General features: G+C 39.8%; 1 protein-coding gene across 1 annotated transcript in view; it reads left to right on the top strand.

The window, feature by feature from the left end:
- LOC126298354 (cytochrome P450 4C1-like) overlaps positions 1 to 15,885 on the top strand; it is a 253,886-nt gene that overhangs the window by 172,682 nt on the left and 65,319 nt on the right. Inside the window, exons 6-9 of the mRNA XM_049989649.1 lie at positions 3,466 to 3,651; positions 3,739 to 3,808; positions 9,385 to 9,511; positions 12,331 to 12,409. Coding sequence (XP_049845606.1) covers positions 3,466 to 3,651; positions 3,739 to 3,808; positions 9,385 to 9,511; positions 12,331 to 12,409 — 462 coding nt within the window. The remainder of the gene's footprint in view (positions 1 to 3,465; positions 3,652 to 3,738; positions 3,809 to 9,384; positions 9,512 to 12,330; positions 12,410 to 15,885) is intronic.

Below are 15,885 nucleotides of genomic sequence, written 5' to 3'. Positions count from 1 at the left end.
AAATTGCTAAAAGCTCTCTGTCTAAGTTCTCCAACATATTTGATGATGTAGCAGTTCTTGGGAGAAGAACAAAGTGGTTACCATTGTTCATTCACCTCCATTTTCCTGCATTTATTTATTTCTGTTTATCTTACACTTCTGGAAATGGAAAAAAGAACACATTGACACCGGTGTGTCAGACCCACCATACTTGCTCCGGACACTGCGAGAGGGCTGTAAAAGCAATGATCACACGCACGGCACAGCGGACACACCAGGAACCGCGGTGTTGGCCGTCGAATGGCGCTAGCTGCGCAGCATTTGTGCATCGCCGCCGTCAGTGTCAGCCAGTTTGCCGTGACATACGGAGCTCCATCGCAGTCTTTAACACTGGTACCATGCCGTGACAGCGTGGACGTGAACCGTATGTGCAGTTGACGGACTTTGAGCGAGGGCGTGTAGTGGGCATGCGGGAGGCCGGGTGGACGTACCGCCGAATTGCTCAACACGTGGGGCGTGAGGTCTCCACAGTACATCGATGTTGTCGCCAGTGGTCGGCGGAAGGTGCACTTGCCCGTCGACCTGGGACCAGACCGCAGCGACGCACGGATGCACGCCAAGACCGTAGGATCCTACGCAGTGCCATAGGGGACCGCACCGCCACTTCCCAGCTAATTAGGGACACTGTTGCTCCTGGGGTATCGGCGAGGACCATTCGTAACCGTCTCCATGAAGCTGGGCTACGGTCCCGCACACCATTAGACCATCTTCCGCTCACGCCCCAACATCGTGCAGCCCGCCTCCAGTGGTGTCGCGACAGGCGTGAATGGAGGGATGAATGGAGACGTGTCGTCTTCAGCGATGAGAGTCGTTTCTGCCTTGGTGCCAATGATGGTCGTATGCGTGTTTGGCGCCGTGCAGGTGAGCGCCACAATCAGGACTGCATACGACCGAGGCACACAGGGCCAACACCCGATCATGGTGTGGGGAGCGATCTCCTACACTGGCCGTACACCTCTGGTGATCATCGAGGGGACACTGAATAGTGCACGGTACATCCAAACTGTCATCGAACCCATCGTTCTACCATTCCTAGACCGGCAAGGGAACTTGCTGTTTCAACAGGACAATGCACATCCGCATGTATCCCGTGCCACCCAACGTGCTCCAGAAGGTGAAAGTCAACTACCCTGGCCAGCAAGATTTCCGGATCTGTCCCCCATTGAGCATGTTTGGGACTGGATGAAGCGTCGTCTCACGTGGTCTGCACGTCCAGCACGAACGCTGGTCCAACTGAGGCGCCAGGTGGAAATGGCATGGTAAGCCGTTCCACAGGACTACATCCAGCATCTCTACGATCGTCTCCATGGGAGAATAGCAGCCTGCATTGCTGCGAAAGGTGGATATACACTGTACTAGTGCCGACATTGTGCATGCTCTGTTGCCTGTGTCTATGTGCCTGTGGTTCTGTCAGTGTGATCATGTGATGTATCTGACCCCAGGAACGTGTCAATAAAGTTTCCCCTTCCTGGGACAATGAATTCACGGTGTTCTTATTTCAATTTCCAGGAGTGTATTTATATTTCTTAAGTTCCTTGTGTATTCTGTATTTACATTGATAAGTGTCTCTTCTTTTAATTGGTTGTGTATCACTCTCCATGTTTCATACCTCCTGATGCAGCCTTGTCTAGTAATAATTTTAATTTTATTTTATTTTATCAGTTTTGTTTATTAATAGAAACTGTTATGTAGGCATGCTATTCCTATTTTGTGCTAAAGGTTTTCCTGCCTACTCCACTGTTATTTATGTACTGTTCAGTTTTTACTTTTTCATTGCAAAGGTGTTACTTACTGTATGTTTCTACTTCAGTGTAGATGTGTTACTTCTCGTCCAATGTTGTCTGCTAACATTTAACTTCTTTGGTGATAATACTCAGTAAATGTCTGAAGATGGCCTTGTAAGCCAAAAACTGACTAATAATTAAAGTAATATTGTAGAACAAAAGCAAACTGGTGCTTTCATTTATTTGCCTGAGTGTTCTCGTGATGAGACTAAGGTGGTGTGGCATGGGAGCCACATGTGTCTCAGTTGCTGCAGTCTGCAGTTGCAATATTTCTAACTGCTGAGCCAGCTCCTTGATGGTAGCATGGAGAGTTCACAGGTCATAGGGAATTAATGATGGTCTTTGGGCAGCGATGGCATCACAGCAAAACAGCAGTTCATTGGGCTAGTGTGAGATACCTCAGCTAGCCTCAGAATGAGCAGAAATTGACATGGCAGCCACAGTGATGTGTGAGTTGAGCAAGGTGTATGTTCTATCAGCAACTCAAAGTAACTTGTATTATACCTGCCCTTCATGAGCAATTAAGGTTAATGTGACTTTAGGTAGCAATTGTTGTTGCCAAATGTGTAGCAGCAAAGCATCTGAAATGATATTGGCATCAGTTATTCCACATGGATGTCTCCACAATTCAGATTGTATATTTTTGCCCCATCTCTCATGGTTCAGGATTTATATGAGTCCTTTATCCATTGCTTTTGAAAAATGAGAAATCAGTGCCATGTTTAGATCATTGTAGCCAAGCTGGAGAGGGGAATCTAATATAATATTTGATACCATTGCAACAGCTCAGTGATCAGGATTATTGATCACTAAGGTAAACTATTGAAAATCATCATTGATTTTCTGTTGAGTGCAAATATTCTCCATTATTGTAGACGAATATCTGGTTGATCAGGCACAAATGGCTGGGTCTGTATTTGAAAATGCAATGCAGAAGGAGCAAGAGTTGAATAGCAGAAAATCTTTTGCCCTCAAAAGTGGTACTGGAACCAGTGAAAGAACTGGGAGCATGTTCACATTGGGCTTAATATCATATGACACTCCTTTATTACTGTGTGAAACACTGATCTGTGACTGCATCACTGTATCCGATGGCATGAGCAGCGTGGTTCATAGCATGATGTTCAGAGTCAGATCAGTGTGTGGTGCAGAATCCAGTGGTTGGAGCACTTGAGATGGGTGCTGTCGGACTTTGATCTCATTTTTAATATCCTGGATGACACTGTCAGTGGTGCGCAGTAGGTTATGCACAATAGTCATTGTCGCAGATATCTGCGCAAATCATGGCAGATAACATATCCACAAGAATCCAGTTTCTTCTTTGGGGTCACAACTCATGTAGGTACACTATTGTCTACATGTAATATGCGTACATGGACTGACTATGTATAAATTACACAGACATAAAATACATGTGCATAAACATTGGCATAAAAAGCAGAACAAGAAGCAACAAATGAGAAATTAAAGACATAGAGCACTTGTTACATATTTATTAGTCTATTATGTCACTTCCACAGTACTAAAATATTTTTAATATAGATAGAGACATATGTTAATTTCATAATATATTTTTAGGAAAAATGTCAGTTCTCAGTAGTAGGCATGGCACATCTTCTGTTTCTTTTTTCTTTCTGGACAGGTAATCATTGGCGAAAACATCGTAAGATAATCACACCTACATTTCATTTTAAAATTCTTGAAGAATTTATCAATGTTTTCAACTCAAATGGGGATGTCATGATCGATTTGTGGAAACAGAAATTAAATGGATCAGCATTTGATATTTATTCTTATGTCAACCTGCTTACCTTGGATATTATAAATGGTAAGTGATAATGTCTACATGAAATTTCTATATTAGTTGGAATGAGGACTTGACACTAAATTTATACTTATTTCTCGTGATTTTCAGAAACAGCAATGGGAGTAAGTTTCAATGCACAGATCAACAGCGACTCTGAATATGTGCATGCTGTTCGAAGGTAGGGCACATAACTGTCAACAACCTGCAAACACTGTTCACTTACAGTCCTGATAATGACAAGCACTTGGCAAAGTTTAAGTTCCATGTTTATAAAAGTGTTTTCATAATTTCATGTTAATTTAGCATTTAATGAGTGTTCTTTCATCATAAATTAATATTTCATTATAGGTCTTTGAGCACTATATGGATTATGTATAGGTGTTCTTTGACAAACATCAGTTTAAGACTGTCATACAATCAACTATGGGTATCAGAGTACAAAGTACAGAATTGAAATTACCTGCTGTAAGAATGTTTTGGTTATGCAGTGCAGTAGTTTAGACAATTTATAGAATATATGTGCTGAATATAAATGAATTCCTATTCACAAGTTTTGGGTACCTAACCCAGTAACTTAGACTTACACATGTAGAGAATGGCAGTTAATTCCTATTACAGTGTTTCACATATGTGGCACAGTGATTCAGAAATTTTATTGAAGACTAGTACCTAATGTGTGCTATTTTCTTGTTAGCCTGAGTGCAAACTTTGCTTAATGAAAATTTTCAAAATGTATTGCAGAGTAAAAGTGAGCTAAGCCATTACATTTTTCAAATTCACTAAAGTGAATGGAACCACTGGGGATGAAGTCAGTTAAATATAGTGACAAGAAATGATGTCAATGAAATCAACTCATAATTTTTTTCATTTGTCATGACATATTCATTACACTGCAGGTTTAGGAGTTACAGATGAATTTCACTGTTATCATTTCATCGATTCAGTATTCATGGGTGCTATTATAATTTTATTTCAATGGGTTTAATTAAGTTGGTGAATATTCCACTGGTTGATTTCACTGTTAGAGCTGTTTCTCCGGTGGTGCTATGGCTGAAGGAAGAACCTCTATCATTTTTTTCACTAAACAGAAGGAACATAAAAATGATGTAAAATGTTTGACTTTGTCATTAATGTGTGTTCAGATAATGTGATTGGTTAAGACATCTGCTTACAAACTGCAAGGGCTATTAGCACGAATCCTGATCCAGCACCAATTTACATTTATCATTATAAATGCACTATTAAAATGTTCGCATTTAAAGATAAATGCACTGCATCAGATTTTGTATCAAAATGTCATAAATGCTAAGGAAAATTGTATATCTTGAATTGTGAACACAATTCTAGTGAGCAGATATTTTCATTTGACCTTGGAGAGATAACATTTCTCATGACTGACTGAACATATTTCCAGCTGACGTGGTCATATAGTGAATGTATGAAATGTGACCATTCCCAAAAAAACTTTGGAGTTATACATCCTTCATCACATTATGACACATCTTTTGGTTAGTAAGGAAACATTATCTTCTGAAAAATTCAAACACCTGGCACAACTGAACTGTTTGATTTGTTAGTTTTTTTGCTCCTACACCATTATCTTCAAATAATACTAAAATTTTATTTAGATACTTTTGTAATCTAACCATAGTACATTCCTGCTACAGTCAAAGATGAGTGAGCAAAATGAAGTTAACTGTGACTCATGAATCAGTGTACATAATGTATTTTCATTAGTTCCTGAAGTTCCATAAATCTTTCGTTTGTAATTTTTAAAAAGTTATTCAGTGATAAGGATGAAGATAATGCACCCACTTAGCCTTCAACTTACACTCCTGGAAATGGAAAAAAGAACACATTGACACCGGTGTGTCAGACCCACCATACTTGCTCCGGACACTGCGAGAGGGCTGTACACACCAGGAACCGCGGTGTTGGCCGTCGAATGGCGCTAGCTGCACAGCATTTGTGCACCGCCGCCGTCAGTGTCAGCCAATTTGCCGTGGCATACGGAACTCCATCGCAGTCTTTAACACTGGTAGAATGCCGCGACAGCGTGGACGTGAACCGTATGTGCAGTTGACGGACTATGAGCGAGGGCGTATAGTGGGCATGCGGGAGGCCGGGTGGATGTACCGCCGAATTGCTAAACACGTGGGGTGTGAGGTCTCCACAGTACATCGATGTGGTCGCCAGTGGTCGACGGAAGGTGCACGTGCCCGTTGACCTGGGACCGGACCGCAGCGACGCACGGATATCGCCAAGACCGTAGGATCCTACGCAGTGCCGTAGGGGACTGCACCGCCACTTCCCAGCAAATTAGGGACACTGTTGCTCCTGCGGTATCGGCGAGGACCATTCGCAACCGTCTCCATGAAGCTGGGCTACGGTCCCGCACACCGTTAGGCCGTCTTTCGCTCACGCCCCAACATCGTGCAGCCCGTCCAGTGGTGTCGCGACAGGCATGAATGGAGGGACGAATGGAGTCGTGTCGTCTTCAGCGATGAGAGTCGCTTCTGCCTTGGTGCCAATGATGGTCGTATGCGTGTTTGGCGCCGTGCAGGTGAGCGCCACAATCAGGACTGCATACGACCGAGGCACACAGGGCCAACACCCGGCATCATGGTATGGGGAGCGATCTCCTACACTGGCCGTACACCTCTGGTGATCGTCGAGGGGACACTGAATAGTGCACGGTACATCCAAACTGTCATCGAACCCATCGTTCTACCATTCCTAGACCGGCAAGGGAACTTGCTGTTCCAACAGGGCAATGCACGTCCGCATGTATCCCGTGCCACCCAACGTGCTCTAGAAGGTGTAAGTCAACTACCCTGGCCAGCAAGATCTCCGGATCTGTCCCCCATTGAGTATGTTTGGGACTGGATGAAGCGTCGTCTCACGCGGTCTGCACGTCCAGCACGAACGCTGGTCCAACTGAGGCGCCAGGTGGAAATGGCATGGCAAGCCGTTCCACAGGACTACATCCAGCATCTCTACGATCGTCTCCATGGGAGAATAGCAGCCTGCATTGCTGCGAAAGGTGGATATACACTGTACTAGTGCCGACATTGTGCATGCTCTGTTGCCTGTGTCTATGTGCCTGTGGTTCTGTCAGTGTGATCATGTGATGTATCTGACCCCAGGAATGTGTCAATAAAGTTTCCCCTTCCTGGGACAATGAATTCACGGTGTTCTTATTTCAATTTCCAGAAGTGTATATGCTATTACTATGGATGTGACAATGACAGACCGAAATGTGGGCATAAGCTTTTATGGATTTTGTCAGTTTCAGTAAAATTGTAGTTATGTGACTGTTTGTTGTTTTATGGTAACTGAACAATGTTTTTCACAGTGTTTCAAGAGACTTTAATCATTCTGCCACGTTTTCTAGTGTACCAATGTAGCCACAGAGCTTACGTATTAATATTTCATCCTATGCCTAATACTACTAGTAAGAAACAGCTTTTGATTGTGTAAAGGGACTGAAAAATAGGCATCTAATTCATTTTAAAATTACATACACAGTTCATCCTTCCATGAAGTACTCAAAATATTTTAAGGAAAACATGTGGTAGCATTTTAACTGAAAACTGTGTTATGATATAAAATGTTAAGAATATATATCAGAAATAAAAAATGAAAATAGAGGTGGGCATATACTTTGAAATAATGACTTCATTAATGGTACTACCACCACAACACTACAATTGTATGTTTTAAGTTTGTCTTAATTAATGAAAAAAATATATTGGATATTTTTCCAATTAATAAGCTATGTCTACTACTTGGCTTATGAGAGCATAAAATTTAACAGCTAACTTAATTGGTGTGTTTTACATCTATAGATTTAAACTGGGCTCAACTGAACCCATGTAAGTAGGCTCTCAAGATTAATGCAGTGTATCAAAACTAGACATATTTGTCAGAGGGAGTTGTGAACAGTCCTTAAAAGTAGAAGATTGGTTTACTTTCCATCTGTCAATCACTGCTTTAAGTGTTTCAAATTGACCAGCTTTGGACAGTGTTGCCCATCAAATCACTTGTAGTAGTTAAAGGGTAGCCAGTCTTAACCCTACAGCAGCCACACATGGACTGACAGTCCACATAATTTTTTTTTCCTATTCCTTTTCCTTTAATCTCTTTGGACCAGGGAATCACATGAAAGAGTACCTTTGTGCTGTTAGCAGTACTATTTTACTCCTTTGTTTCATTTGGACTAGAGCAGCAGTGGTGGAATGGTCAAAAATTGCAAACTGACAGTCCCACGTGAGCAATGGTGTTCAATATAATTTTCATTGTTGCCTTTAGGAGAAATAATAGAAGGGAAGCCATTATAACCATATTATAGTTAATTCTGAAGGAATTTGTTATTATTACATTATTACTTTGTATTAGATCGTTGTCTCGTTAAGTATAGGTTAGTTCATTATTATGTAAATAAAATAGAAAGAAACTTCCACATGGGAAAAATATATTAAAAACAAAGATTCCAAGACTTACCAAGCGGGAAAGCGCTGGTAGGTAGGAATAAAACACACAAACACACACACAGAATTTCGAGCTTTCGCAACCGGCGGCTGCTACGACAGGAAAGAGGGAAGGAAAAGGAAAGATGAAAGGATGTGAGTTTTAAGGGAGAGGGTAAGGAGTCATTCCAATCCCGGAGCGGAAAGACTTACCTTAGGGGGAAAAAAGGATAGGTATATACTCACGCGCGCACACACACACACACACACACACACACACACACACACACACACACACACACATCCATCCATTCATACACAGACACAAGCAGACATATTTAAAGGCAAAGAGTGTGTGTGTTTGTGTGTTTTATTCATTGTGCCTATCTACCAGCGCTTTCCCGCTTGGTAAGTCTTGGAATGTTTGTTTTTAATATATTAGTTAATTATTATGAATATATATTTTTTGGAATGCACTTGTTGTTTCCATTTGTGAAGAGAAGTATGCATACAGACGGCTCAAATGTGTTTGCCTTCAGAAAATCGAGCATATAATCCTAAGAAAGGTAAAACTGTTGTACCTGTGTCGTGTCTGCACCATGATGACAGTGTTGATGAAGAGACAAGCAAAATAGAAATAATAGTCATGTACAACAAGGCAAATGTTGTAGACAAGTGTGGCAAATTATGTGCTGTCTACAGTTATGCAAGGCACACTTGCAGATGGCCTGTGGTCATATTTTATTCCCTATTGAATGTTGGAAGTATCAGTTCCTTAATAACTCATGCTGCTAACAACCCATGCAGCTGCACTTGACAAAGAGATTTCCTGCACCTGTTATCTCATCAGTTTGTTCCAGAATATGTGTGAGTCCAAACTTCCACTAAAATTTCAACATCGTAAATTATGTATTGACAATTCAGTAGTCAATGTTTACTTGTAAATCTAGTGATAGTCTGCTGTGACGACTTGTGGTATGAAACATGGCACAAATATGGCAGTGTTAACAGTACTACTAGTTTTACTGTCATATACTGTGTAACTATGAGAAATGATCTGAAGATGGATGACTCTGCCCAGTCCTGGACAGTATGAAATGAAAAAAGTAGCAATTGACTGACAGAAAATAAATCTGTTTTCTAATAACAAGATGATGATTATTAACAATGTGCAATATATTCTAGTTAGGACAGTTAAGTCACTTTCACACATTTATATTCTTTTTAATAAGCTCCATTTTCTTAGTTTTTAAAATTATCTTATTTTAATTTATTTTTGTTCTAGTGCTTCAGATATTACTCTTCAGCGGACATTTAGACCTTGGCTTTTTCCTGATTTTCTGTTTAACTTGAGCAGCCTTGGGAAAGAATGGAGAAAACATTTACATGTTATGAAGACTACTACACAAACAGTAAGTTTTTAAGAACTCAAAAGGCCATTCACATGATTTCATTCTATCTGGAAGAGGTAAAGCAATAGAGGTAAAGCAATAAACATAGTCCCTTCACTGATCATAAGTGCAGTGTGCGGTAATAGCTATAGCAGTAACTGCTGCTACCTGATATTATCTGAAGATATTTTGTAATAATGATATATTTTTCTTGAAAATATGATAACATGAAGAGATTGAACTCATAGCTGTTGTGAGATGAATTTCTGTACTGAAGATTTTATTTATTAATATTGTTGTTGTGGTCTTATTCATATTTTGAAGATAAAGAACTGATTTCATCTTTTGATAAAATCAGTATCAATGGCACTGGTATTTTAATAATGTGCTTTGTTATTGAGGTATTGTGTTCATGTTGTGACTGTGTTAAAGATGGTTCTGGAGCAGTTTATTCACCTAAAAGTTGTGCATATTTTTAATGTGTATGTATATTGCAAACTTAACACTGAATATCATTTATTTATTTACCAGTATGTATTACACTTCACTTGATATGCTGAAATACTTAGTTATGATTTACTCCATTTCTCACAATTTTATATAAGGTTATTGGCTTTAAACAGGCACAATTTGATCACAGTGTTTATTCTCACAGGACTTACTCAAAGCATGAGTTGTACTATTTTATCTTATTTAGGTACTAGCAGTGAAACTGGGCATCCTTTCTTTCTTTCTTTCTTTCACTGGTGCCATGTCCCTCACTGACACAGGGTCAGCATTGTTAAGAACAGATTAGGCAAGGTTAGTATGAAGGGGTGGCCAGATGCCCTTCCTGCCTCCACTCCGTACCCCCTGAGATGGAATTAGTGTACCCCTGCTTTCTGTGTCAAGTGTAATTCATGGAATAGTGCAATCGTGTTCATATGTTGGTGAGTCATGTAACTGAGGCAGAATGTAGGGACCAGTCCGGTATTCACCTAGCGGGATGTGGAAAACTGCCTAAAAAGGACATCCAGGCTGGCCGGCACACCGGCCCTCGTTGTTAATCCGTCAGGCACATTCAATCCAGGGCTGGTGCACCTACCCAAGTCCAGGAAGCAGCACGTCAGCACTCTCAGCTATCCTGGCAGGTAGCAGTGAAATTTGGCATCCCCCAGATACTTATTTATCGCCATGAGTTTGCTTCCATATCACGCAGTGTCTGGCATCATGCTTAACGTTTTTGACATCATATCTTCTGAACTATGTGTTGTACAATGATTAATTTTGTAGATACATTCTGTAGCATATGTGGATACTGTCTGCAAAATGTGTTGCAAATGGAGGGAATAGCAAAGAAGTAATAACTTCAAATGTCATGCGTGTTTCAGAAGTTTTTCACACACATCATTGTTTAAGACATCATATCTCCTGAGCTATATGCCATACAATAATATTATTTTGCTCTTACTTTCAGTGTTATATGTGTATACTGTATGTAAAATGTCTCATGAACACAGGTAGTAGTAAAGAAGTAATAAATTACCATATCATGCCCCATGCGGAAATTTTACTGCATGAACAGTGGAGAAATTGTGTGCAATAAACCTTTTTTCTTTCATCAGTTTGTAAGAAAGACTTGAAATTCTGTGTAAGATTTGTTGCAAGTTGCTAGGTGTTCTCATTCTCAAATACTGGATGAATAAACTAGGATTGAAGTTAGGTAAATAGGCCATAGCATATGGAAACTCAATCAGCCCACCAGAGACGCTGTCACCATATGTGATCTTTGTTTAGTTTCCTAAAACCAAACAAGAGAGTGATACAAAAATTGGATATGGGATGACAGTAAAGATCAAACCTGAACCAAAGGCTGAGCAGCCTCATGTGGTATCATCCATGCTATGAGATCAACTGACACTAATTGTGTCTGGTGCGCCACTTGAAGTAGCACATGCAATGGCCTGATTGACCATTTTCAGTGCTAATTAACTCAAAAATGGTACAGTCTATGGAATTTTTTCTTGTCGATTATTTTTCACTACACCCTACCCTGCAACATCTTTGCAAGCTTTTCAGACTGTTTGTGACCACCCTGTACATGTCTGTAGCATGAAGTCATTATTCCAGTCTCACTTTTTGTCTCTGGTATAATAGCTTCATGTTCAGTTGTCTGATTGACTTCACTGTGCGAAGTACTGCAGTGTAAATAACTTTGTACCAGAGTGTATATTGAACATTGACATTATTCCAGTCTCACTTTTTGTCTCTGGTATAATAGCTTCATGTTCAGTTGTCTGATTGACTTCACTGTGAGAAGTACTGCAGTGTAAATAACTTTGTACCAGAGTGTATATTGAACAGCATTTGAAATAACATTAATGTTGACCAGTGTTATAGAAATTAGTTTCAGAATCTTGATGAAGACTAGGTCCACAGTCAGTACCAGAGTGTATATTGAACAGCATTTGAAATAACATTAATGTTGACCAGTGTTATAAAAATTAGTTTCAGAATCTTGATGAAGACTAGGTCCACAGTCATTGTGAAATCTTTGAATGAAGTCATTCTGCTTTAAGCTGTTGAAATATTACTTATTGCATTGAATAATATTGTAACAGTCTAAAATGGAATGACTTCACTAAAAAATTCACTAATTTCAGAGCTAACAGGTATAATTCATTTGCTTTTGTTTCACATACAGAGAGTAATGATGTATCTTTACTTTCATAATAAATGTAGGTCTATTACTGCAGAAAATCTTAGTTATTAGTTATTATTGTTATCTGAAGTAATTATGCTTTTACACAACTTAATATTAGGGCTTTTTTTCAATTAATGGGATATGTTTAATTTTGCAGATAATACAAAATAAAAAATTACAGATGTCTGCAGAACAGGGGAAGAGTGAAAACCCAAATAATAATGATAATGATGTTGGTAAGTATCTTTGATTCTTCTCAAGTTTTCAAGTTTGTTTTAAAACCATGAACTTGCCATGAAGTCTCTGAAGTGTCTTGCATTATATCTTGAATAGGTTATGATTTTATAACTATAGTAAGACTAACCAAACTGCTTGACAAAATTTGATGTGTTTATATGAAACAATAAATCAGCCATAATGTGTTGAATTTACCTAATGAACTGTATGTTTCTTATTCTGAATAGGACAGGTTGCTAAGGCTACAGAACATATTGATATACTGAATAATGCTCTGAATTAGTGGCACAGTTTCATTTAATCTTTCAAGCATTAAAGAGTTAAAATTCACTACCCTTCTATCAAGCAATTTCAAACAGCAAGGTTGAATCACTGATTACTGTCTCTGTACACCCACATAATTGTTGCAAACATTTCCCCCCATCTCAAGTGAAGACATTATGTTTGGTAATAATTAGCACATATTTACTGTACTAGTTTAAAGAAAATATTTTTATTGGAACACTATTAGTTTCCTATAATTTATTTTATTTGCTAAATAAAAAACTAATTTATAACAAATACAGTACTCAAATAAACTAACTCCAGTCAAACAGACCTGGGAGGCTCAACAGTAGTGATTGATGGCCATGTCATCTTGAGCCCTAGGTGTCACTTGGCGTAGATATGCAGGGGACATGTGGTCAGCACACTGCTCTCCTGGCTGTTGTCAGTTTTCATGACTGGAGCTGCTACTTTTGAATCATGTAGCTCCTCAGTTGACCTCACAGGGGCTGTGTGTACCCCACTTGCCAACAGAGCTTGGCAGACCCAGATAGTCACCCATCCAAGCTGAACAGTGTTTAACTTTGGTGATCTGATGGGAACTGATGTTATCACTGTGGCAAAGCTTTTGACATATAACAAATACTCAAATCTGTAACATAGCTGAGAAATTTAGAGCAAGCATTCATATCACAGTTAACTGTTATATTCAGTTTTCCTGGGAAATTATAGAATTAGGCTAACACCTAATGTCCATATTTCTGGAGTAAAATATTTAAATAGTCATACTTCAACTAGATTATTTTAGATGCATAATTTCAGATGAGCTTCTAAAACTGTGGCAGTAGTTAGCACATTCTGGAGTCAGGGTCCAACTGTTACTTGTTGCACACGTGCTGTGCAGCATATAAAGTATTGGGCTTTTTCTGTGTTTTCTTACTATCACACTTCTTACAGTCCATGTATGTTTTTCTATTTGAGAGATGTAACTGCAAAGAGTAGATCAGATAATCAGTAGAATAGTTGTCATTTTTCTGAATAGCCATTTTCACAGCTCATTAAGGCATCAGTCTCCATTGGTGACACATCAGGAGGGTAGTGAGTTGCATAATTAGGTATTTTTGGGTGCTTTCATAGATTACTTCGTAAGTTACTCATGCTGGGATGGATAGGATGTATGTGTGTTGGGTTGCAGATGCAAAAGGAGCTGACCACAGTTTGTGGACACTTTAAGGCACTTTCAGCTGTGGTCAGCTATCTTCAGGCTGCTGCCTTAGAGTGTAGTGGTGGTGGAGAGTCTGGGGTACTGCATGGAACATTTCGGGTGTCACTTGTTTCACTAACAAGTCCCCTTCCATTGTATCCAATGTAGCAGATCTGCCCTCACCACAGGGTGAATGGTGGGTGGTGATACATTACCATTGCTCTAGGCAGAGGTCCAGTGTGGAGGCTGGCTGGCTGGCCTACCCCATTCTCCCTGTGAGTTGACAGGTGGCCACTCCTTCAACAGGGTCTGAGCAGGCGTAAGGAGGGCAGGGGTGGGGGGGGGGGGGGTGAGGAGTTTGCTAGTTATCAGGACCTTCAATGTTAGGCCCATTATGGAGTCTCTTAGGGAAATGGCTCTCAGGGCCAGAAACAAAGCCAGTGTGCACTTGGTATGTCTGTCAGGGGAAGCCTCACTTGAGATCTGGAGCTGGCCTTGCATGTAGCTATCGATCATGAATGGCTGCAAGTTGTTGCTCCTGTCAGCACCAATGATGCCCAGTGCTTGGGTTATGATACCATACTCAGGCCATATGTGTGGCAGAATGACACTTCTGCTTGTACACCTGTAAGAACATATGGTGACATAAACTGCTGCAAGTCTGTTGAAGTATAATGAAAATTTCCTGAAGATGGCTATTTATAGCCAGAATCTTAGTTTGCAAGGATAATGAAATCTAATGGAATACTGACTTAATTCTGTGAGCCTCTCCTTCCTTATTGTCTTTGGTTGCTGTGCACATCAGTTAATGATGGAGTCAGAGCTGGTTAAATTACTCATGATCAAATTAATCTTGGGACTGAGAGCTGGCTGAAGTGCGGAGTAGAAAACTCTGAAATACTTAGTGAGTCATGGAATGTATTTCAGAAAAGCAGATTAGACACCACAAGAGGAGGGGGGTGTTCATTGCAATTGACAATAATATTGTCTTTATTGAGGTCAAATTTGAGTGTGACAATGAAGTTATCTGAATGCATATAACAGGTCTAGGTGAAATAAAGTTAACTTGATGCTTGTACCAGCCATCTAATTCCACTCTGTCAGCTTTAGAGTAATTCAAAGAAAGTCCAGTCAGTAGCACAAAAATACCTAGATCATGCAATATTAGTGAGAGGTGATTTTAACTTACCATGTATAGACTGGAACAACTATGGATTCACTGCAGATTGTACAGACAGACAGTCTTACAAAGTACTTTAGGATGGAGTTTTCTAAAAACTGTTTTCAGCAGCTAGTTTAACAGCCCACGTGAAATGGAAATATTTTAGACCTTGTAGCTACAGACAGACCTAACCTTATCAGTGCTGTCAGTATGGGCACAGGGATTAGTGAAGACGATGTCATCACAGAAAAATGGTTACCCAAGTAAGTAAATCAATCAGTGAGGCTAGGACAGTATTAATGCTGCAAAGAGAAGATAATCATTTGTTAGCATCCCACTTAGACAATAATTAGGCATCATTAAGTTACAGTATTATGGATGCAGAGATTATTAAGGGCAAATTTTAAATTGATTATAAATTGTGCCCTGGAAAAGTATGTGCTGAGTAAGTGGATTAAGGATGGAAAAGACTAACAAGTGTGGTTTAACAACAAAATTCAGAAAATGCCAAGGAAGCAAAGAATGTTGTACTCTCAATTCAAAAGAGAACATGCAGATGATGCCAGGAAAAAATTAGTAAAGTTTCATGCTTCTGTAAAAAGATCAATGTGCAAAGCATACAACTACTACCACCATCAGACTTTAGCAAAAGATCTTGCCAAAACTAGAAAATTATGGTTCTATGTTAAATTGCTTAGTAGGTCAAAGGCTTCACTGACCAGTCTGGTGTGGCAGAAGAAGATAGAAAGAGGAAAGCTGAAGTTTCAAATTTCATGTTTAAGAAACAGCTCACACAAGAGAATCATACAAACATGCCATCATTTAAACATCATACAGACTCCCAT

Source organism: Schistocerca gregaria, chromosome X, assembly GCF_023897955.1.
Source record: "Schistocerca gregaria isolate iqSchGreg1 chromosome X, iqSchGreg1.2, whole genome shotgun sequence".
Taxonomy (NCBI): domain Eukaryota; kingdom Metazoa; phylum Arthropoda; class Insecta; order Orthoptera; family Acrididae; genus Schistocerca; species Schistocerca gregaria.
This window is presented reverse-complemented; position numbering and strand designations above follow the sequence as displayed.